This window comes from Sceloporus undulatus, chromosome 5 (assembly GCF_019175285.1).
Source record: "Sceloporus undulatus isolate JIND9_A2432 ecotype Alabama chromosome 5, SceUnd_v1.1, whole genome shotgun sequence".
NCBI lineage: Eukaryota > Metazoa > Chordata > Lepidosauria > Squamata > Phrynosomatidae > Sceloporus > Sceloporus undulatus.
This window is the reverse complement of record NC_056526.1, coordinates 94,341,126-94,366,108: the sequence shown is the minus strand read 5'-3', so window position 1 is coordinate 94,366,108 and position 24,983 is coordinate 94,341,126. Positions and strand designations below refer to the sequence as shown.

The 24,983-nt window shown below is 40.6% G+C and overlaps 1 protein-coding gene across 1 annotated transcript in view; it reads right to left on the bottom strand.

The window, feature by feature from the left end:
* Positions 1-24,983, bottom strand: part of FAM184B (family with sequence similarity 184 member B) — a 71,530-nt gene that overhangs the window by 37,585 nt on the left and 8,962 nt on the right. The window contains exon 2 of the mRNA XM_042466605.1: positions 16,170-16,940. Coding sequence (XP_042322539.1) covers positions 16,170-16,940 — 771 coding nt within the window. The remainder of the gene's footprint in view (positions 1-16,169; positions 16,941-24,983) is intronic.

Below are 24,983 nucleotides of genomic sequence, written 5' to 3'. Positions count from 1 at the left end.
TGGACACTAAGAGTAGCTATGCTGAATTAATGTTGAGCATAGAAAAGTATCTGTACAGTACTATTTAAAAAAGTGTTCTTTTATGTAAGCAGTTACCATGGTGCTGAGGGGAGAAGGCAAGGAAATCAGCTATGTTCTTTAGTAAACAACAACAACAACAACAACAATTTATACCCAATCACAAGGAATCCGGGCAGGTTACAGCAATAAAGAAGCATAGGTCCAAAACACACTGCTGAAATAATCCAATTTGAGACCACTTTAATTGGCCTGGGTCAATGCTAGTTTGAGACCACTTTAATTGGCCTGGGTCAATTTTGGGAACTGTACTTCTATGAGACATATAGCCTACTCTGTCAGAGAGAGCTCTCGTGCCACTTTAGTTCCCAGGATTCCCTAGCACTGAGCCAGGCCAGTTAAAGTGGCCTTAAACTGGATTATTTCTGCAGTGTCTTTTGGATCAAAGATGAGCCTTTGATGTGAACTGCATTTGGCTCTTCTAAATGACATCACCAGACATTTATTATTTTAGTTCAGAAATAAAATGTCTTCAGCACCATCACTGAAATTGCCTATTTAACTCTGATTATTTTAACTGCAGCATTCTCCCTGTCTGGTTCTCCATGCCGAATACCCATACCAAAGGTAAGTACTAGTTACCAGTACTGGAGCCAGGCATGAAGAAAAGTTCAATTAAAATGGGAAGGGGGGCAGCAAAGATAGAAGAATCCCTCTATCTCCACACTAAAATCAGTTTTTTTCCTTTTTTTTATTTTTTGAAACCACTCGGAAAAGCCCACAAGCACATGAGGGGAGAGGAAGAAGTGTTGCCATCGTCCCATCACTCACCCCCATGGGTGGGGATTAATGGGAATGGAAAGTACCGGCATGTATATATTTTGAAAAGTGTGAATATGTAAAATTTCTGCAGCAAGTGTTACTTATGCCAGCAAAGGAGTGGTTTTGCAGTTCTAAGAGACTTCCATCCAGATGCAACTTAGGACAGCTGATTCAAAGCTTACCTGAATTTCCTAGGAGACTTACTAAATAGTTTCAGCAACCCATTTGGCAGCAGCTGGTTTACAAATCTTAAAATGGGGCCAGAAAGATCCAGCCCAAGGACAAACCTGTGCAGAAGCAAAGACTACAAAACTGAATCTTGACATGCAAAACTGAATCTTGACATGTCAAGCATAGAAAGCAATTGTGGACTTGCGTACCAAATGTAAACTTTAACAAGAGGCCCCAGTCCCAACATATGTGAAAGCAGAATATTGTCCACACTAATACATCTCCCTTTGTAATTACCATATATACTCGACTATAAGTTGACCACATGTATAAGTTGAAGGCAGGTTTTGGGGCCAAAATTATGGATTTTGATAAGACTCATGGATAAGTCAAGGATAAAACTTAGCAGCATATAACAGAGGATGTAAAGGATGAAGCAAAGGAAACTATGCCAAAGAACATACAAAATTCCAGCAAGCATAACTGTTTGTGATCACCCTGGATGGATGCGATAGTAGAGGGGGTTGATCTTTCTTTTAGGTGCTCTGAGAAGGGATTAAACTTTCAAGGGGATGGTTCCTTTTAAAAAAATAAGAGTTAATGTACAGTACTTACATTGACCCGTGGATAAGTCGACCCAGGTTTTTTGGATCAATTTTTTGACTAAAATTTCTAAACTTATTACATGAGTATATACAGCCACTGGGTGCTCAACCAAACCAATTGTTTCAAATAAAGTGCCATGAAAACACCTATAGCCTTTTCATATACAGATTACTGTTACAGTGGGACTGTTCTGCCCCCCTTCCCGCAGATACCAAAATCTGCAGATGCTCAAGTCCCATTGTCCCCAGTGGCAGTGCACGCATTAGGGACAATGGGATTTCAGGTAAGCCTCCATTGTCCCTAATGGTTGCACAGCCATGTGTGGCAAACACAGGCTTGCTATCTGCAGATTCTTGATTCTGTGGATGGCAGGTCTGCAGATACTGAGGTTTTACTGTACTTGGGCAACCAGTTTAGAAGGGTTGGGAGGAAATGGTCCTCTTGAATTCCAAGTTTCTAGGGCCAAATGAACTGCATCCAAGAGCACTCAGGGACTGGCAGATGTAATCTCAGAGCCACTGTCAATAATCTTGGAAATTATTGGAGAATAAGAGAGATCCCAGAAGACTAGGAGGAGGGCAGCTGTTGTTGCCACCTTCAAAAAGCCAAAAAAAGCAACCCAAGCAATTACAATCAAGTGATCCAGGCAACAACAGACCAGTCAGCTTGATGTCAATACCAGGCAGGGTTCTAAAACAGATTGTTAAACAGTTAGTCAATCATAGATTAGCAAGAGCTATCATGGGTTTCTCAAAAATGAGTCATGTCAAACTAATCTTATCTCTTTTTTGATAGAGTTATATGCTTGATAGATCAGGGGAGTGCTGTTGATATAGTATATCTTGATTTTAGTAAGGCGTTTGACAAGGTCTCTGTTAAGGCAGATTCATTATTGGTTGAATGACTGAACCCAGAATGTACTCACTAATGAATGCTCTTCATCTTGAAATAAGTGACTAGTGGGCTGCTTCAGGGTTCTCTCCTGAGCCTGGTATTGTTTATAAATTACTTAGATGATGGAATAAAAGGCACGTTTATTAAATCTTCAGATGAATCAAATGGAGGGGAGGTAGCAAATACCCCAGAGGACAAAGTCAAAATTCAAAATGATTTTGACAGATTCAAGTGCTGGGCCAAAATTAACACAATGAATTTTAAAAGAGATAAACATTCTAAGCAGAAATAATGAACTATGCAAATATAGGATGGGTAACACCTGGCTTGATAGCAGTACATGTGAAAAGAACCTAGAAGTCTTAGTAGACCACAAGTTAAACATGAGTCAACATTATGAGGTGTCAGCCAAAAAAAGCCCATGAAATTCTGGACTGTATAAACAGAAATCAAGGGAAGTAGTAGTGTGTCACTTTATTCTGCTTTGGTCAGACCTCTACTGAAATATTGTGTCCAGTTCTGGGCACCACAGTTCATGAAGGATGTATGTCCAGAGAAGGATAACAAAGATGATCAAAGTTCTGGAAACCAAACCTTATGAGGAACAACTAAGGGAGCTGGGTATATTTAGTTTGGAGAAGAGAAAACTGAGAAATGACATGATAGCAACTTTAAATATCTGAAGGGATGTCATGTAAAACATGGATTAAATTTGTTTTCCTATATTCCAGAAACGCAAATTAATGGGTTCAAATTATAAGAAAAGAGATTCCAGCTAAACACTGGGAATACCTTTGACAGTGGAACGGACTACCTCAGTGGCTGGTGGATTCTCTTTCTTTGGACTTTAAACAGAGGTTGAATAGGCAACCTCAGGAGTCCTTTACAGCAGCAAGTTGGATTGAATGGTTCTTGTGATCTCTTCCAACTCATGGCTTGGAATTAAGTATGGATACACTTAATGGTTTACACATTTTGTTCAGTTTGAAATTGGTATTCATTGCTGATTTTTTTCATGCTGAGGCTAATGTCTTGCAGCAACAGAATTTGATTCATACTGTTCTTCTAAAGTAGTCTCCTGGTGGAGAATGTGGAGCAAGAATGGCACAGATAAGGTGCCACCATAGTAAAGGCCTTCTTCCAGTAGCTCTCAACATTACTTGCTGAATGAAGAGGTCCTGAAAGCAGTACCTTTCGCAGTGATCTCAACTGAACAGATTGATAGGGTTACTGTTTAATTGGACAGAGTCATAATGTATACTGGATGTTTTTAAAGTAGAAAAGCAGGATGTTGCATTTTCTCTCTCACACACACACTTTGGTTTCTCGCAAATAGACTGATACCTGCCAGGGGTGTGTCTGTAGTGATACTGACTTTGAAATGCCCTCTTGCGGGAAGTATAGCTAGTGTCAGTCTTACTGACATTTCATCACTAGACCAAGCAGACCCATCTGTTCCCAAGAAATTATGACTGGTTAATTGCTATTGCAATCTGTCTCATTCCTGACTGGTTTATTATATGTTGCTGTATTTTCAGCATTTTATTGCTGCTGTCTAATATTGTTGTTACTTGCCCTGCAATTCTGATGAAGAGTAGGATATAAAAAGAATTAAATACACTTTTAGTGTTATTGTGATGATCAGTTGGGAGGGGGATTAAATGACTGAGATCCCAATCTGGACTGGCCCCATAGGTCTGCAATTTGAATTGCCAAAGAAGGGTCACTTGCTTCAATTGATTATTTGTGGCAAGTCAAAGGGCAGGTGCAAGAAGGAGGCAGGATGTGGAACCAGAACAGAGAGCAAAGAAGTAAAACCATAACCTTTCCCAGCTAGGATCGCTGTCTGGCTCTGTAGTGCACACTGGCAATCTGTGGGGTAAAAAACCCACAGGCAAAAACTCAAGTAAGATAATGCTTAGTTTGGCCCTAAGGCATGAAATGAGAATGAACTGCAAGTTCATAAAGTATGAATTCTGCTTTTTGCTGTTCACATGGTGCCTGGGATGGGGGTGCTATCCAGGCATTTAGTCAACTTTCCCATCTTTTCAGCTTCTATTCAGTCCAGAGTAAGACCCTGTTAAAAAAAAAAGTTGCCAACCAGGGAATTCATTCCACTCAAGCTTTGAAGAGCAAAGATCCTATGGATGAAAACTTGCACTTGGAAAAGACATTTACAGTTTCCATTATTATTAGGAACAGCTACTACATTAATCACAGTGGTGTCATGAGCTGTGCATGCAAGTAACAGCAATGCCAAGAATGTGGAAGCACATCAAGGGTATACTAACCTTCCTTTCTCTCTGAGAAGCTTTTATTTAGTAGGGAAAAATCAGCTCAGCTCATTTTTTTAAAAAGAAATACAATGCAATAAAATTGTTGTTGTAATTTAATGCTCTCCCCATCTACTAGGAATAATTTAAATGATGTCACCATGAGCAAAAAGATTTAAAGGAACCAATGAATCATAGCACCTATTAATAGAAAAACCCACCTTCTGCAGTTTTTTTTCTCTCAACGTCCATGGAGGCTCGGACTGATTTAATTTCAAGAGTGTGTTTCTTTACAAGGTCTTCCAGCCCTTTTACCAATTGCTCTTTTAAACGACTCTTCTCCTCATCCGACTCTTGTTTAATTTTGCGAAGATCTTCTTTTTGCTGTTGCTTAATAGCTACCTTTTCCAGTGCTGTAGATTCCCTGGGCTGAAAGATACAGACACATCAGTTGTGACCCACCAGTGAAACCTGAAGTAATTTGATGCTTTATTTGGCAGGAAGCCACTAAAAGTATTGTCTTTCCATTAACATTATATCAAAAAGAATTAATGCCTTACTTATCATCAGGTTCCTCACTGCTTTTTTGAAGGGAGGAATTAGTGCTTCTCTGCACTATGTAAGAAAAATGTAGAAGGTGGTTTTATTTTAAAACTAGAGTCCTACACTGTAAACAGTAATGCAGGCACTGTCTCCTCTTGTGTAAATACTGTAAATAATAAATAAAAAATCTCAGCCACTATAGATGTGGAATCTCTGTACACCAAAATCCCTCACAAAAATGGAATACAAGCCATCAGGAACATTATTCCAGATAGGAACTTATTAGACTTAGCTACCAAGGTCTGTCAGTTTGTTCTCACACACCTTTGGGAACAACACATACTTTCAGGTTAATAGCACCACCATGGGCACATGCATAGCACCACAATTTGCCAACATCTTCATGGCCAACTTACAACAACTTTTCCTTAACTCATGTACTCAGAAACCATTCCCCTACCTGAGGTACACTGACAATATCTTTATAATTTGCACTCATGGAGAAGGCTCACTCAAGACATTTCACCAGAGTTTCAATAACTTCCACCCCACCATCAACCTCAGCCTGGAACTATCTACAAAATAAGTTCACTTTCTGGACACCACAAAACGGACATCTAAGCACCACACTATACTGCAAACTACAGTGGTACCCCGGGATACGAAATCACCGCGTTACGAAATTTCCGGGATACGAAAAAATTAAATAGGAAAAAACTGTTTCGGGTTACGTTTTTTTTTCCGGCTTACGAAAAAATTTTTGGTGCTTTTCGGCGCTTTTTCGCACGAAATCGCGGCTTTCAGCGCTAGCGGCTATGGCTTTTTCGGGTTGCGAAATCTTTCGGGTTACGAACGGCGCCGCGGAACGAATTATATTCGTAACCCGGGGTACCACTGTATATGTACTTACATGGCTCCAGTTTCCACCATGAACACATCACCAGATCCATAGTCTATAGCCAAGCCCTCTGATACAATCACATCTGTTCAGACCCATGAGACAGGGATATCAAATTCAAGGAATTATAACAAGCATTCCTCAAACTACAGTACCCACCACATGACGTAAAAAACAACAAATAAACAAAGCAAGACTTGTACCAAGGACTAATCTATTACAGAACAGTTTGAAGAGAGAACAAGACAGAACACCACTAGTGGTCACATACAGCTCCCAACTGGGATCTCTCAGGCACATCATCAATGAACTACAGTTGTCCCTCCATATTCGCTAGGAACAAGACCCCCGTAAATATGGAAAAACTGCAAATAACAAAAACACTGTTTTTACTTGAGAGGTCCTCCAGTGCAACTTTGTGGTCAATGTCCAACATACACTGACCATAGAATGGCACTGGAGTAGCTGCAAATGGTCTTTCAGTGCAACTTTTAAAGTCGACCACAGAGTTGCACTGGAGGACCTAGACAGTCCTAGAGAGAACATATTAATGAAATCCGTGAATAATCAAATCCGCAAATATCAAAGCTGCAAATATGGAGGGATGACTGTACAATCAATTCTAGACAATAATGCCACTCTTTCAAGGGCTCTTGGTGCCAGACCTTTACTTGCCAACAGACAGCCTTCAAACCTCAAAGAGGTACTCATCACAGGAAGACACATGAGACAGATAGAGACACAGGTACTAAGCCTTGTCACAAACCAAGATGCCAACTCTGCCCGCACATTTATCCAGGATCTACAATATTAGGGGGCCTTCATGTGCTCATCCAATGTGATTTATGCCATACTATGTCATCAATGCCCATCAGCACTCTACATTAGACAAACAGGTCAGTCCCTGTACCAGAGGATAAATGGACATAAATCAGACATTAGGAATGGGAATACACAAAAACTGGTGGCAGAACATTTCAATTTCCCTGGGCATTCCATCTCAGACCTCAGAACAGCAGCCCTTGAACTAAAGACCTACAAATGTAGATTGGAAAGAGAAACAACAGAATTGGAATTCATCCATAAACTACATTCCCTCAGCAATGGACTGAACAGGGATAATTGCGTCCTGGCTCACTACACACATTTCAACACAATCTGATGCCATCCTCGGGGGGACAATAACATTTTTATGATGATCACTTCTTCATTCCTTACTTTCAGTCCTGGAGAGCACATTGGTAGCTTCTTCCCATATAAATGGAAATGTGAAAACTGGCTCCAAGTAAGCATCAGAAAATAGATGGAAATGGAAGAGATGGGTTGTATTCATTTGTTTTACCACATCAGATAATCATGTAAGATCTTGGGTACACTAAATGAGAAATAAGTGTTGCTTTTACACCTGAGAATCTCCACCATCTTGGTTGCCTTGGCTCTGTTTTGTAGGCAATGCCTGTTGACAGGTCAGGATGTGTTTCTTTAGTTCATCGACTTCACTTCTGACTTTGCTGTGGGAGTTCAGTGCAGTCTCCATTATTTCTGTGAAATGGATAAGTACACATTATTTGTTGGAATTGTCAGGCACGAGATTAATGTGTTCCATTTATATACCTCTAGAAAGTTTACCCAACTTTGCCCAGACTGCTATTTATGATTTTAATTATGACTTTAATGAAATATAAATTTGTCTGTTAGCAACCCATATGATTTATTTTGAACCAAAATCCATGACATTTTCTGGGGGGGAAATTGAGGAAAAACTGTTCTGCTAACCAGGAGGTCAGTTCAAGTGTAAATTTGAAACATAAACATGCATTCTAAGGCAAAAGTTACAAAAATCCAAAGTGTGTGTTGCAGTAGCCACAGCAGTTGGTGTATCTGATTCAAAACATTACTATGGTCTTCATTTTGTCCCCATGACATAACACACCAAATTGATGATCAAACATGTGGATTAATATAGCATGAATTAGCTTCCTTCTCCACTCCCAGTCATTATAGTGACAGGGCCTGTCCTCAGCTCTATTCTACTCTGCACCCACCATCTGGCTAGAAGTAGGCTAGATTAAATGTTCCTTATCCCACCTCCCTATGTAGGTGAAAAGGAATAACTTCCCCTCATTTTATTTTACTTCACCTTAACAGCCCTTTTACTCAAGACTCTGTCTTAATTTCCAAACAAGAAACTATGGTATATATATGTGTGTGTGTGTGTGTGTGTGTGTGTGTGAGAGAGAGAGAGAGAGAGAGAGAGAGAGAGAGAGAGAGTGAGTCACAAGCTGTGAGCAACTGTAGTAGATTTTTAATATATAACACTTACAGTTGTTTCAAAAAAGATCTCACTAAGCACTTAAAATTATGATCCTATATAGTGCTGCTTTTAGTGTCCTGCTGTTTTTATTTGATCATTATGTTCTACTTTTTATTTTAGTTGTCTGTATGGCACCTTGTTGGATTCAGAAAGATGGTATTGAAACTCCTAAACAAACAAACAAATAATCTATCTACTGAATTCATAGTGGAAGACAGACTTCAGGTGGAGATTCCAGACCTCACAATCTTTGATGCTATATTACTTAAGCTTCCAAGAAATTTGCAGATGACTAAGTTTTTACCTGTTTTATGCAGTATCTCATTTTCTTGCAACAGAAGTCTCTCTTTGGCAGTAACAAGTTCTTCCTCCAAAGTTTTTCTAATATTTTTGTACTCCAAAGTTTCTTGCTGTGCCTCCTTCAACTGTATTTCCAGGCCCTGCAAACACAGTTTATCATTATATACTGTATATACTCATGTATATGTCTAGAAATTTAGGTCAAAAAATTGACCCCCAAAAACTAAGTCGACTTATCCACGGGTCAATGTAGATACTATATCTTAACTCTTATTTAAAAGAAGGAACCGTCCCCTGGTGAAAATCAAGAGTATAATCTGTCCTGGAAGCACTGACCCCCTCTACTTTCTCATCCACTCAACCTTAAAAGTGAGCACCAAGATTTATGTCTGCTGGAATTTTGGAAGTTCTTTGACATTGTTTAGCTTTGCTTCATCCTTTAGGTCCTTTGTCATATGCCCCTAGGTTTTACCTTCGACTTATCCAAGGGTCATATCAAAATCCATAATTTTGGCACTCAAATCTGCCCTTGACTTATACATGAGGTCGACTTATAGTCGAGTATATACGGTAGTTATGATTATTATCATTACCTACTAAAGTACTTACTATGGGAACATTCCTAGTTGTTGCTGCATTACTTTCCATCTTGACAAGTAATGCCTGACTAGGTGCAATGCTTGAGTGTGGTGGTTTAAATAATGTGTAGCTTCTGTTCATGGCATCTGCCACAGGATGTAATGAAACAGCACTGACTTTTCTTTTCTTATGATGGTCGGGTAGGTGGCAGTAATAACATCCATGTCTCAAAAAGCCACTTGGGTCTATGCCACAGTGATTTTCAGTCACATTTTAACTCTTTAAAAGGTCTATATGCAACTGGTCCAAGACGTTTTGCTGCCTGTATAGCAACTAGCATCGATCCCATCCTCCCACCTATTCCCCACACAATATATATAGTACCCAAGGCTGGTTGAGCTGAATGGCAGCAGATGCAGAAAATTCCACAAGCACCTCCTTGGTAATAAAATACAACAACAATAAATTAAACAACTTACAACTTTCCATCCTTTCATTACTCCCCAGCCAACTGCCTGAAACAGCTGCTTCATTCTTCTTAATAGTGGGCTCCCATGAACTTCAATGCCATTTACAGGTATCTCCTTGCAAGCAGAAATTATTTAAACTACAGTATATCCTCATGTATAGGCTAACCTCGTGTATAAATCAAGGGTAGGGTTTGGGGTCAAAATTCTGGGTTTTTATATGATATGTGGATAAGTCAAAAGTAAAACTTAAGGGCAAGTAACCATGGATGTAGAAGAAGTCCTGCTCCCTTGTCCTGCATCTTCCCAGCCCAGCTGACCCCTCTGGAGACAACCGAGCTGGGAAGAGGCTCGGGGAGCAAATAATCGCTCTCCCTGCTATCTTGTTACCTTATTAACTCGTGTTTAAGTCAACCCAGGTTTTTTGGGTCAATTTTGTAACACATTTTTTTACTTATACATGGGTGTATACAGTAAGTCACAAGCTACAAATGCCTAGTGGAGTGGTCTCTCTAGGAATCTCTAGGTCCTTCAATGCGACTTTTGGTTAAAGTTGATCACCGAGTTGAGCAAGAAGACCTAGACATTCCTAGAGAGAACATATTAATAAAATTAATGAATGAACAAATCTGCAAAAGTCAAAGCCGCAAACGTGGAGGGGCAAGTGTACTCAATTGCAGTAACTGAAGTAAGCTGAGGACAAAGGGAATGTGAGAAAAGGAGAGAGAAACAAGGACATTTGAAAATCAGTTGGAAAAGTGGGATGACAGAGAATTAACCAGATCGTCCCTGCCAAATTGGGACAGTTGGAAGGTATGGAGGAGGAGGTGCAGAGTCTCTTGTCCTTTTCAGTAGAGATAGGCAAAAGCAAACTGCTTCAGCCCCTCCTAGCTTATATGTTCTTCCTAATTAATATTTTTTGCCATCTTAACCACACTCTGATGCTGCTTGTCCACCTGTGTACCAGCCTTTATCTATGAAATGTTGCGGGGTATGCAGCAGGTTTTTATCATGCGACAGATTACATTTTTGCATTTAACGTTTTATACTTCTATTATTTCTTTGTACTTTTAGTTTTTTCCAACTACATGTAGCAGCAGCATTTGAGGGGAGAGTGTCAATCAACTCTTTCAAGAGTCTAGCCCTCTCTTTCCCTAGTGCAGCATAGTGGAAAATTTCTCTCCTCAAAAGAAAAATCTATTACTAATGCAGATTTTCAGAGGGAGGATTTTCCTAGCATCACAGCAGATGCCGTTTCCGGTCTCCATCCCCTCCTGCCATGATACTTATAATGATAAACCTATCCACTCCACCTAATGTTATTTGCATTTTTCAAAACTGCAATTTAATTGCAATGAGGCATTTATTATTTCACCTCTAGTTTCTGCCCTTAGAAGAACCACACAGGAACACAGATTTCAATTAGGCCTGCACAGGATAATCTACCAGAGGCCTTGATATTTCTAATGATATACAATCCTCAGACTGTCACCAAATTTAAATGTGGGACACTACCACCAACTACTACCACTGCAATTTAGCAGCTACTCAAGGTTTTGGGAGGGATAGGAGGAGTATTTACTTTCATCAAGGATGAAGCTGAGCTCTGGAAGGTTCATAGCTTGGCATCAACTATGTGAAAGCATCATTTGCATGAAACAGCTGCTCTATATGAGAGGTATACACAAACCATTCCCTTGTTGCCATGTTTGCAACTGTCCCTTCTCAAACACTCACCATCATGAAAGTCATTTATTTATTTTCTTATAATATTTGTATCCCCCCAAACCCAGTGTTGCATCTCATAAAACCAGTTTAACAAATTTAAACAATATACAGCAATAAGAGACAATTTAAATAAATTAAAGCCTTTTTAAACCATTTGACAAATTAAGGGGCTCGACAAACTGGCAGCTCCGTGACGCCTGTCTTTGTCCTGAATTGGTGCTACAGCAGCCACATGCTGCAGCACCGATACACTGCCAAAAGGAAGCTGCCTAGAGCGGCTTCTTTTTTTGTGGCGCCACAAACGGGAAAGGGTGCTACCATGACGCCACTTCCTGCCAGCAATGTCTGGACTTTGTGTGGCACATGCGTCATCATGGCGGCCCCCATGTGGATGGGAGGCTGCTATGATGGTGCCACCATTCCATATTAGGCTTCGTGAGCATGTGGTCACTATGCACTCCCGAACCCTAATTTTGGCCCACGGATGGCGATTTCCACCCGACTGTACCAGGCCAAAGTCAAGTTTTTAATCAGTTCAAACAATTTCAAACTATGATACACCATAATTTGGAAAAAATAAATTTGACTTTATATAGTGTTTAACAGTATTTTAAAAGTAACAATTATATAGTTTTAAATTATGTTTTTGTGTGTATTTTACTCTATATTGGTTTTAACATCTTGTAAGCTGCTTTAACTCCCAGTGCTGGGCAAAAGTTGGGACTTAAATGAAACAGTAATGATGATGATGATGATGATGATAGGCTAAAAGGGCTTCAATAAAAATCTGTTTTTATAGGTGTAAAAATGACATCGCTGTGGGCACTGACCAAGCATATAAGGGCATTCCATAATGGGTGCAAATCAAAGAAGGCCTCATCCCATGTCCTTTCGAAGTGTATTGTTCCTACCTATGGGACACAGAGGAGGGCCCTTCCTGTGGACCTCAATCCATAAACAAGTATATAAAGCAAAATATGGTTCTTCAGATATTGAGGCCCCAAGCCATTTAAGGACTTGAATTTAGATTGGAAAAATGTTGATGTAAAGCCCTAATAAGAAGGTGCTGATCCATACTACTGATGCCTTACCAGGTCACAAACCTTGTGGTGGGACTGCACACTCTGCAGCTGGTTCCACAGTTTACTGTGGAAAACCCACCAGTAGGACATTAATACAACTCATGAGCACACCCTCTGTCTTACAGTCCCCCAGCAACTGATAGACAAAAGGTTTTATCTGACTTTAATATGAAAGATAGCCACCCTTAGTAGTGATAGTAATGGACCAATAGCCCCAAATTCACTAATCCACTGCTAAACCCATTCAAGTTGGCAGATAATTCGATGGTTTAGCAGTGTGCTGTGTGAAGTACTACCGTTTAACTATCCTGAATCCTCCACCATTCCACTTGAGTGAATGGCCCCCAGGTTCTTGTACTGTGAGAGAGCAGAAAACCTCCGTCTGCATTCTCTACACTGCATAATTTTGCATACCCCCATTCATCTGTCCTCCAGGCTAAACAGCCCCAAGCAGTGTAACTTATACTCTTAAGAGGAACTGCTCTACTTCCTTGATTATTCTGTTACACCTTGTCCAGCTCTAAACTGATTCTTAGCTATTTTACTACATGAGCTTAAAAATTAGTAATAATAATTAATAATGTGTATAAATAGTTTTTCAATCACATATCTTGTTGTTTGATTCTCATGCAAATAGAAATACAGTGGGAGAATAATGAGAAAACATTGGTCCTCTTATCTCTGATCTTGAATATATATTTTATAACTTTGCCTTAAGAATTAATTAATTATCAGAGTAGTAACCCAAGAAATCCTTTTTCTTTTGAGTCTTTCATCCTACATATATTTCTGGGGGAATAACATTTCCCAGTTCTGAAGGATGTTGCTGCCAGCTAAGAAATCTGCTGTAAGCAAAAGAAGCTTTCAAGAGAAATGTGGAAAATATAGGAAATTATGTTCCTTTTGTTCCTACCACTCTACAGTTTTGCCATTCAATGACAGTTTTCTTTTGACAATCTAAATTAGCTCATGAACTCGAGGGGCGAAGATGACAAGCTTCTAACAGTTTCAGCAATGTACTGTTAATTTCCACTACTGAAAATTTGAATGTTAGAACATAGCTTTTCCTTCTATGTAAGATTTCCTTAGTATCAAATACATATTGTAAACTGAATTTCACTATGACAATGTGTGTCCTACAGAGTCCGCTGATTCTAAATAAGTCTTTCCTAATCACTCATTTTAATTTTAACATAATAATATACGACTAATAAAATCTCATGTATGTATAATTTGTGGGCTACAAAATGTTAGCTAAACTCATTAATATAGTAAACATATTCATCACTCGAGAAACCAGGTTGTGTATGTGTGTCAATGAAGAGTCTGCAAGATAGGAAATGAATTGACAAATATATGGTGAAGTGCATGTTTGGGTGTGCCTTCAAGTAACTTATGGTGACCCCATGAATTTCATCAGGTTTTCTTATAGAGGTGATTGTTGTTGTTGGGTGCCTTCAAGTCATTTCCAACTTATGGCGATCCTAAGCCTCATGGCATTTTCTCAGCAAGATTTGTTCAGAGGAGGTTTGCCATTGCCTTCCCCTGAGGCTGAGAGCATGTGACTTGCCCAAGGTCATTCAGTGGGTTTCATGGTCAATTTGGGAATCGAACCCTGGTCTCCAGAGTTGTGGTCCAATACCCAAACCACTACACCATGTTGGCTTCTGGCCTGTAAATAAACTGTTTTTAAAAACAGGCAAAACAAATCCATGCGGGTAAGAGACTAGCTGAATTCATAGAAGAGAGAGGTCTATCAACAGTTATATACCACAACAGCCAAACTTAACATCAAATCTCATCCTTCTTAAATTCTTTTCTCCCCTCCTTTATTCAGCTTTCTTTGATCATTGGGTGTGCAGAGGGAAGGAGGTTGAGAAACATATTTCCTACATCCCACATCCTTGGAATCTCCTTCACAAAAGGGAACAGGAGCCTTCTCCCATACCACCAACAGCACCCCACGGCTTGATGTCTTTATCAGTCTTGAGATTAACTCACTCAAGAGTCATGGCTGCTAGACAAGCTCTGCCTTCACTATACTGTCGTTCTCAGGTTCTGCATTTTATTTCCCTTCATGCAGAGATTTTTATTAGCTGCATATTTAGCACTAAGTGGCAGCCATTCACTTTTACAGAGAAGGGTAAAGGGATGTCAGTTCAGGGATGCCATTATGCTGTTGTTGGAGAATTGTTGCATTCTCTTCCCCCTCCTTGGATAGATAGGGATTTCCTGCATGTGGGCTGAGCCCCTTCCTCTCTTTCATTCAGACTAACCACGGTGGGGTACAGACCGCCAGAAAGAGATGGTCAGGATCCGCCTCTCTTTTCCGCATAGCTGCGCCGCAGCATGCTGCGGCTACACGGAAAGCAAAGGAGTGCTAAAAAGCAGCTCGTTTTAGTGCCGCCGCAAACTGCTTGCGGCGGCGTGAGCACATCGCTGCTGCACAAGTCCATTTGGACCCTGCGCAGCAGTGATGTCATCGCTACGCGCGCCGTGTATACGCCGCCGCGCAACAATGACGTCCTGGTGACATGCTAGGGTTGCAGGGCATCTGGAAATGGCACCCCAAGGCAACCCTAGCACATCGCCAGGACGTGCTAAACGGCCCATCTGTCCAGGGCCCATGTGATTTGGGTCACTCCCCTTTTGGGACTAACAGACATCCTGTCTCAAAATATTTTCAACTGAATTGCATGCTTTCCATCTTCCTCCTCTTTCAATTTTCTTTGCAAAAATGATGAGACAGAGGTTTCTTTTTATCTGAACTTTTCACTAACTAGATTAGGACATAACCTTTATGTATATATAGATTAAAGCCATAAGTAAACTTTTGTTTTGAACTACAAGCTATGTGTTTGTTGTTTTTGAGTCAGCCTCAGTTCTTAGGGAAGCTACAGTTAGACAAAGGCACATTTCTGCTACTCTGCTGATTTAAAGCTAGACCCTAACAGGCTTGGCTTTGATATTTTTGTCATTTAAATATTTTTGTTTCCTTGACAAAGGCTAAAGCAGTGATGGCGAACCTATGGCACACGTGCCAGAGGTGGCACTCAGAGCCCTCTCTGTGGGCACATGTGCCATCGTCCCAGCACAGAGTTTGCCAGAGTTTGTTACTAGAAAGCCAGAGGGATATGGCACTTTGCAATAAATAAATGGGTTTTGGGTTGCAGTTTGCGCACTCGGCCTCAAAAAGGTTCACCATCACTGGGCTAAAGCCTTGGGAAACTTAAATTACCCTACAGCTGTAAGGTAAGTCTTTGCCTCATCCCAAGTGAAAACTGTCAACATCTTTGGAAACCCATTCTGTATCCTGTTTCTTGGATTTGCTAGAAACTCATAGAATATTAGGAACTAGCTTTTATAGACTGAAACACTTTGCTCACTTCTCAATAATTCAAGGCAGAAAACAATCCAAAGATTTCCTTTCCTGCTAACCCTGGGCACAAATGGTGAAAGAATCTTGCTTCCTACCTGCATTTTCTCCTTCAGCTTCTGGGAATACTTTTTCAGTTCACTGATTTTCTGGCCTTTTGCTTCCAAGTCAGCCTCCAGCTTCTCCAGCTGCTGCCGTGAAACAGATTCTCGAGCCTCATAGATTTTCCTTTGCTCCATTTTCTTTTGTTGCCATTCTCTGCATGAATCAGCCACTGATTGCTGCATGGCCTTTCTCCAGGTTTCTTTCTCTTTCTCATGAGAGGCCTGGAGCTGAGTTGCTTTCTCGGGGTATACTTCTGTCAGTTTCTCATTCTCCCACTTGAAGTTCACTGTCTCACTCATGGCAGCCTGCATATCTATACTGTATATTTCAGTTAATTTCCCTCTGTTGTCTAGCTGATCTCCTGCCAAGGCCTTGTGATTGCTCATGAGGATGTCTGACTCCTTGTTTGAAGCCTGATCTGTGTTTTCTAAATCTAGTTTCATGTGCACCATCACTTGGGGAAGGAGAATCTTCTCTTCTGCTTGCTTGGTCTCCACTGGTGGTTGTCTCTCTTCTGTCAGTTTTGCACATGTGGCAAATTCTGATGGTGCCTCCTTTGTTATTCTTCGGTGTTTTTCCAAAGCTTCTTCAAGGGTGTGGATGTACTTCTGGAGTTCCTGTGCTTCCTCTAATTTGCTTTTATACTGTAGGACAGTTTCTCTGGTCTCAGCAAGGATGTACTGAATCTCTTCTTGATGGGCCTCTTTGAGAGCCTGGATGCTGGCTTCGTGCTCATCATTCTTAGTGTTCAAAGCATATATCACCTATACTCGGAAAGAGAAAGGCAACAAAATAAGGGGGTGGGAAACTATTAATACATGATAACAGTAGCAGACTACTGTTTTTTCTAAGGCAGTGATCCAAAGTACAGTTGACTAGAAGCAACTTCCACCCCTATGAAATGGATTCACTCCCAAAGACATATATTTCAGTTTATAGTTAATGCGTTTTGTAAAACGTCAAGAAAGTTTCATAACATAGTAGAAGAGAATAATGTGCTCCATTTCTGATATCTCACTAGATGAACAGGTTGGTAAGGCACCAAGCCAATAGTAGGAGAGAATCTCAAAAGGGGAAGTATCAGTTAGTGTTCGTACATAAAATCTATTTTTAAAAATATGTGTTAAGATTACTGTTTTCTGAAATATGCATAAATTATTAAAACATATTAAAATATAAAATATATCCACACCCACCCCACAGAGATAACTACAGAGAATATATGAAACAGACGAACAGGAAGGACTGGCTAGAAGCCACTACTGGCCCAATTGCTCCGGGACCGTGGTGACCTCATGTCGCAGTCCCAAGGGTGCTTCCTGCCACAGTATCAAATGGACTCAAATATCTACTCCTTCTGAACCAGTTTTGGGCCATTTTAGGCATCCTCAGCACAATCCTGGGGCGGCTTCCGGGAGCTCTGGCGGATTGTGACATGTAAATGCCACATCCCCCATCTGCCCATCTGTTTTGAGCCCTTGGGAACCATTGGCCCGTTACAGATGGGCCTTTAAGTACGGAGTCAGTCTGTACTAGGGTTAGGAAGGTGCGGTGCTTCTGCACCCCCCTAACCCTAGTACGGACTGAGTCTGTACAAAATGGCGGCGCCCCATCTACATGGGGGCCGCCATGACGTCACAACCGCGCCGCCTCTATACGGGGCGGCACGGATGTGACGTTGTCGCTCTGCATGAGGCCGCTTAATGCGCCCTTTGCGCGGAGCAGGAAGGAGCTCTGTTTTGGAGCTCCTTCCTGGTTTGCAGCGCTGCTTTGCATTGCTGGGCGCAGCCTTCAGATGGCTGCGCCCAGCAACGCAAGGGAGAAAGGGGCCAAGCGGGGTGTCCTTGGGGCTTCAAGCCCCAAGGACACCCCTTTCCAGGCTGTGGGGAAGCGGCCTTTTGCCGCTTCCCTGCAGCCTGGAAAGCGGCGGATCGGGGCCTCGGAGGCTGCCGGTCTGGCAGCTGAGGCCCCAATACCCTGGGGAAAGAACGGGTACAGGCCGCCGCTTTTCAGCGGTCTGTAACGCACTTTAGTAAACTTGAGTTGGTAGGCCATACCATCCTCTCAAACAATAAAAAGGTTTCCATTTCCCTGGTTTCACAGATTTCTGACTGGGCAAAGATGAGTGGTAGATTCTGTTTGTGCAATTTAACTACTACTTTTTAAGAAAATGAATGGATTGGTTGCCTTGTGAGATGCCATGCAGGTCATTATACATATTATGTATGTGGAGAGAAGATGGATGAACGAGAAAGTTGACCTTACATGCCTCTGTGTTCAATTTTCACTTGGAGTTGCAGTTTGTACTGCACACTTGTTGGGATGAATGTGTCTGCTTGGTAAATCTCAGCAAACAGTTTAACATTAGTATACTGAACAAGCTAAGGGACAGTCAATGATAACCACAGGGTCCAGAGAGTACAAGCATATAAACAATGAGTACCTACACACTTGTATCTGCTCTGGTTATCACTAAAAATTGGGTTTAGATCACGATTTCCCATAAGGTGAGCAGGAACTTATAGCCAGGAAGCAGTGGTGGGAATTCAATGGGATCCCCATTCTGACTTGATGTTGGTACTAAATTCCACATGTCAGTCATACATCAAGCAAAAGGGAAAGACAGGGAGTGTAAAGCCTTCCATGTATATGCTCATTACTTAATGATATTTAAAGGCTACAGCCTTGTTAAAAAAAGAAGTAACATGAGCATTAGTGCTATATGTAGGAACATTCCAGATAAATGTGCAACAGCAAAACAGAGTGTGTCATTTAGTCCAGGAACTGAGCAAACATCTGAACTCCTTTTGGTTGTTAAACTGTAAGTGGCCACTTAATTTCATATTACTTCTGGTGATTTCTCCAGTGTTATATAAACTTCTTCTTAATCAGCCAAAGAAAACTGCCTGCCAGAATCTTTCCTCCTAAAGGAGCAATAACTAACTTGGAACAGTGAATTTTACTTAACTATTCAACAGCTTCTGTCAAATTACTAGAGACCACATTGAATAATTCTTTAGTTTGCTAACCATGGAGATTATTGTACCTATAAATCCTGCCGGGATAGACGTGGGATTGAAAAGTCAAAACTGTGTGTTATCACACACAACTAAGGTCCAGCCCAGACCCCATTCATGCTTATCCAGCTGCTTTTTAGCTGCTTTTCAATCACAAAGGCTTACTATAAAGTCCCATCAAGAGAAATTTTAGGACCTCTTCTCCCTCAGTCCCCCGCCCCCATGTACCTTTTAGTTTATGTGCTCCCCATGGCTACTTACTGGTCAGTGGAAAGTGGGGAGTGATGGTTTAAAACATCCTGCTTCATACTCCTAGCTTGATTCACAGTAAGTGACACCATCCTCTGGATCCTCTTGAGGACCTCCTAGGATGTCATGGAAGATGCCTGTTGCTCTTGGAGGTCTCTCATTCATAGGATTACCACAAGTCAAAGTTACTTGGATGGCACAATACGCCTAGGTTGAGAATTGTCTCAGTATTAAAGCAAGAGGAACCCTGTCCTCTGTTCACTCAGCAATCCTAGATTCTGTGTAAAATTCCAGTCCCACGGGAGACCCAGAAGCAGTTTAAGGACCAAGGCAGTTTGAGGATATATTTAGCTGCTTCCTAGTTACCAGTGACTTTGTCATGAGCCCTGCATTGATCCCCACTTTTCACCCCTTATCCTCTGGGGTATCTATAACAAGAATGACAGAACACCTAGTGGAAAACACTGAATCACCAGAAAAGAACATTTTTGCTACCAGAAAACACTATTCCCAGGAGAATGGCATATTTAGGAAAAGGAAGTCAGCACTGCTGCAAACAATGAACCAGATGAGGAGAAGGCAGGCTAGGAGCTGCATATAGAGCTTTCAGTCTCATCTGAACCTTTGCTTCGTTAGTAGTTCTTTTTAAACCCAATATAGCCATGTCCTGCTACAGCTCAACTCTAGACTGGGCTTCCACACTAAGTGCAATTCACAGACAAGAAAGTGCCTTCCCTGTTCTGTATATTAACTGTGCCATGTAGCAGATACAATTTTTGCAAGCCACTACTGAATTTCTAAAATGCTTCTACAGAACTATTTCCTGCCCAAATAGCACAATAATGTAAAACGTTCTTACAACTGTGTTTCTCCTTTATGTATTCTATTAAAAACACATAAATTATGTTCGGTTTTAAATGTGTCAGCTGCAGATCCTCCTCCTTCTTCTAAATGCCAGGGATTTAACCTGACATGCAAAACAGGTATTTTCTCATTAAGCTATGATTCATTTTCTTTCCTCTCCTCCCTGTAAATGAGAGTACCTTTCACTGAACCAGCAGGAGGTTATCATGTGAACAGCTGTAGGAGGCGAGGGGCTTGCATTAGCCCATCCCCGAATCATCAGAGACTTCCACTGCACTCCTTACTGCATTCCCTTGCAAGGAAACATAGGACTTTATCACATGGGGACAATTGGAAGTGCCTGTATAAACTGTGATTATACTACTCTTCAGCATATTAGGAAGCATGAGGTTTTCTTGAACAGAGTGGAGAAGACTGTACTGGATGAGGAGTATACAGAGGATGTTTCTGAGGAGAGGGTTCATTAGCAGACACAAGAGTTTGACATATGGAGGATGTGACACATAGAAGTAGAAGGACCATGAATCAATCTCTGTTTTTGGAGCTACAGAATCAATTTAAAGCTCTCTCCCTTATCAGTGATGATGAGAAGCAACAAGAGCAATGGTATCAGTCATCAAGGAATGTGCAGGTGACCTTGGAAGGACATGAATGACCCCTGCCAATCCACAGAGGAGACATGTGGTGGTGGAAGGATGCTCCCTGCTGTGGAGAACACAAGCAATGGTTTATGGGCCTCACAGGATGTCTATGGGTGTGTGCTATTTTCTTGCGACAAAAATCTGTGATGTAACAGATAGGTTGAAAAGTCTCATCAAGCCCACTGATCCTTATCCCTTCCTTGTCACAGCAAGGCATAGCTTTCAGGATATCATATGAGATTATGAGGCTTATGAAGGATCTTGATGTACAGGTTGCACTTTCATTTTTCCTCCCATTTTAAGGACAGTGCCCAGGAAGGGAAAGAATAGTGGAGATAAACAACTAGTTCCACAGATAGTGCCACTAGGAAGAATCTGGCTTCATGAACCATGGTTTGAGGTTTCATGAAGATGGACTTCTAGGGAGTGATGTATTGTACCTCACAGCAGATGGCAGGAGCAGTTTTGCTAAGAGTCTCATGAACCTGATCAGGAGGGCTTTAAACGGAATTATGTGGGGAGGGAGACAGTATTCTTGAAGGAAGGAGTTTGTCAAGTGCTGAAGATAGGATGTCCAAAATTTTTAGAGAGAGCTGGGTAAACAGTACAGGAACCCAACAGTGGGAGGAAAACTGCTGCTCAATAATAAAAGACCTAGATTTCAAAAATCATAACAATCACGAGAGATGATAATTAAATCTGTATCATCATGGTATTGAAAGGTAATAAAGGAGGGAAAAATCAAAATCTCTTCAAAAATATATATACACATACATAACGCAACCCCCTTTTTATCTGGAGACACCAGAGAGGGGTATTGTCATGCTCATATATGACTTTTCTTGCAATCAGGTCAAAGTGATTGACAAAGCTACTCTGTATACTTAAAGGCATAGAACCATAGCCAGTAACTCAATCTAAACCATTACAGACATTCATTTAACAGCCTGGAAGCAATTAAGCACATTTCAGTTCTTAAAATAGCCTAATAGCAATTCCATAGTCAATTTATGTGTCTTAATTTCTATATTTCTGCATATTTTTTATACATTCCAAGAACTTTCTTTGTCTATGGCAGATCAATATAACAAGCATGGGTGCATTGAAAGATTCTCAAATGTGCTACATTTCCTAGTGCCTGGATGGTTCCTGAACCTATAGGCAGAAGGATTGGAAAACAGATGCCAGCTTTATTATTTAAAGCCTTTTTCAAAAGTGAAATTATCACAGTTAAAAAATAAAACTACTGTAGTCACATCCATTTTATTTAGCCATCTATCGCCAGTACTTTTCTTTAGTTTGCTCACCCTATTTATTTAATATTATAAAGAAAGACACCCAGAGCCTGAGTTGTTTACTATGTTTTTCAGTTAATCACACAAGGGGCTAATAATCACGTAGGAATCAAAAGTGGGGCAGCAGAATGTATCTCCTGTGAAATATATACACATGTAAACTCTCAATATTTGTGCTGCAACAGCAACTTGGGCTGCAGTTTAAGTGATAATGAAGGAAAAGCAGGTGAAACTGGAATATAGTTGCCATAATTGTCCACTATAACCTGGGATAAAATGTAAGACAAAATCTAGACCAAACTGTAGGACAGCTGCAGGACAAAACTCAGCCCAAAATGTAGGACATTTAAGAAAAATGAAGGACCTTAAATGTCCTACATTTTGGGCTGAGTTTTGTCCTGCAGTTTTCCTACAGTTTGGTCTAGATTTTGTCCTGCATTTTGTCCCAGGTTTTAATGGACAATTATGGCAACCCTAAACTGGAAGAAACTTAAGGATACAGTCATAGAACCACTCACCTGGGAGTGCAAACAACTGAATTCAATGAGACTTGCTTCTAAGTAGAGACATATAGCATTGTGCTATAAAAATGGTATCAGGAAAATTTGTTTAGGCAGGATTGTTTGCATGGGCCAATTGATAGTTCTTCTTTACATCTGTGCACTTAACGTCATGAAAGAAAACCATCTCTAATATCAGTGGCCCTGATGTTTCTCAAAAACCAGTATGTTTCTCAAAAACTGGTGTAAATCAGAGATAAGGAAATTAATTACAGAATGAATCAAATATATTTCAATACCTACTACTGGAATAATCTTGACTGGCCAAATGCATTGCTCTCTAGTGGATGGGTTTCAGTCCTGTAGCGCTTCCCACCCTGAAACCCAAATGATGTTCCACTAATCACAGTGGAGTTTTTCCCCACTTCATTTTCTATTTTTACCCCCATCCCTTTTTTGTTCCTAACTAAAAAACAAACACTGTCTCTCACAGTTCAACAAGTGTGGGTCATAAAAGCAGCACATTTTGATTCATTTGTGGGTATCTGTTGGTGACATTGGCTGGGTGAGCTATTTCCTTTGCCCTGTGCTCAAAAGGGGGGAAACAATGGCACTTTGCCCAAGAATTTGATGGTCCAGAGAACAATGTAATGTTTCGCAGTGCAGAACTAGGGCCCATCTGCACTTGAGGCTGTGTCAGTTTCAGCAGAGGAAACACTTTCTTTGTTCTGTTTCTGAACTTTTTCCATGTATTTGTCACCAATAAAGTAGTACCTTGTGCTCCCAGTGGCTTAGTCTTACTTCAGTGTATCATTTGAACCTAAACTGAACAGGAGCTGAGAGAATCAGGCCTTCCACATCAATACAGATCTTCAACAAAACATGCAGTGCTCCTGTTAAGGGCTCTAGCCAATCCATCAGGTCCCCTTCCAACATATTTCAAACATAGGCAGACATCTAAGCAGATGGAACTGCCTTAACACTAACTCAGACTTTTGGACCATCTAGTTTGGTTTTGTCTACTCTGACTGGCAGCAGCTCTCTAGGATGTCTTTCCCAGCATTGTCTGGACACATTTCCATTTTGTTTCCCCCGTTTTCTCCTTCTCCTTTTCTCCCCTTAACATTCAGTATTAGACAGCATTCTATGTCCAAACAAATATTTTTGCACAAAAATAATAGAAAATGATGAATACTTCTATCTGTAATGCATTTCTTCCAAGCTCTGGTCTTGACCAACTTTGAAACCGCTGTGAAAGTGAAGCATCTCTAATGAGCCTTCCACAAAGTAAAGTGTATGTTACTTCTTTTGCCAAAACTTCATTACATATACCATGTTTACGTAACCAGAATTGAAATGTAAGTGACAAAACACACAAAGAAATACAATCTTTCTGTCAAAAGCTTCTATTTCCTTTGTATTAACTAATCAAAGAGTAGCCTGTGAAATAAGCAAAATGTATCAGATACTGGAAACATCATATTTACAGGGGCAAAGAAAACTATAAGTACTTTTCAGAGATCAGAATACAACTGTATGGAAAATTTGTGAAAGTACTATGAACAAGTATCAGATAATAGAGTATTTATTTCTACTCGGGGATTGTGATTACTATACTAATTCACCAAATCTGATGGGGCAGTTCCTATTGGACTCCATCTGGGTTGATTGTTGCAATAGCCTCACTTAACGGATCAGCTTCTGGTTAGGTTGTGTGTGTGTGTGTGCCTTCAAGTCTCCTGTCAATCTAGGGCAACCCCATGAATTTTGTAGAGTTTTCTTAAGGAATACTCAAAGGTGGTTTTGCCAGTTCCTTCCTCTGAAATATAACCTACACAGGACCTGGTATTCATTGGCAGTCTCCCATCCAAGTACTAATCAAGGCTGACCCTGCTTAGCTTCCAAGATCATATGGAATCTGGTACCTTTACGATATTTAGGCCATCTGGTAAGGTACAGTACTTCTACATTGTACAGTCAGTTCTTCTTATACATTGAATTTTATACACAGATTTAAGCATCCATGGTTTGAAAATGTTCCAAAAAAGTATAAATTTCAAATATCAAACCCCGATTTTCCATTTTTTATAAGGGACACCATTTTGCTATTTCATTATATTTAATGGGATTTGAGCATCCACAGATTTTGTTATCCACAGGGGATCCTGGAACGAAACCCCAGCGTATAACAAGGGTCCACTGTAATCTTCTTACAAGCACCATCCTATGTATGTTTATAGA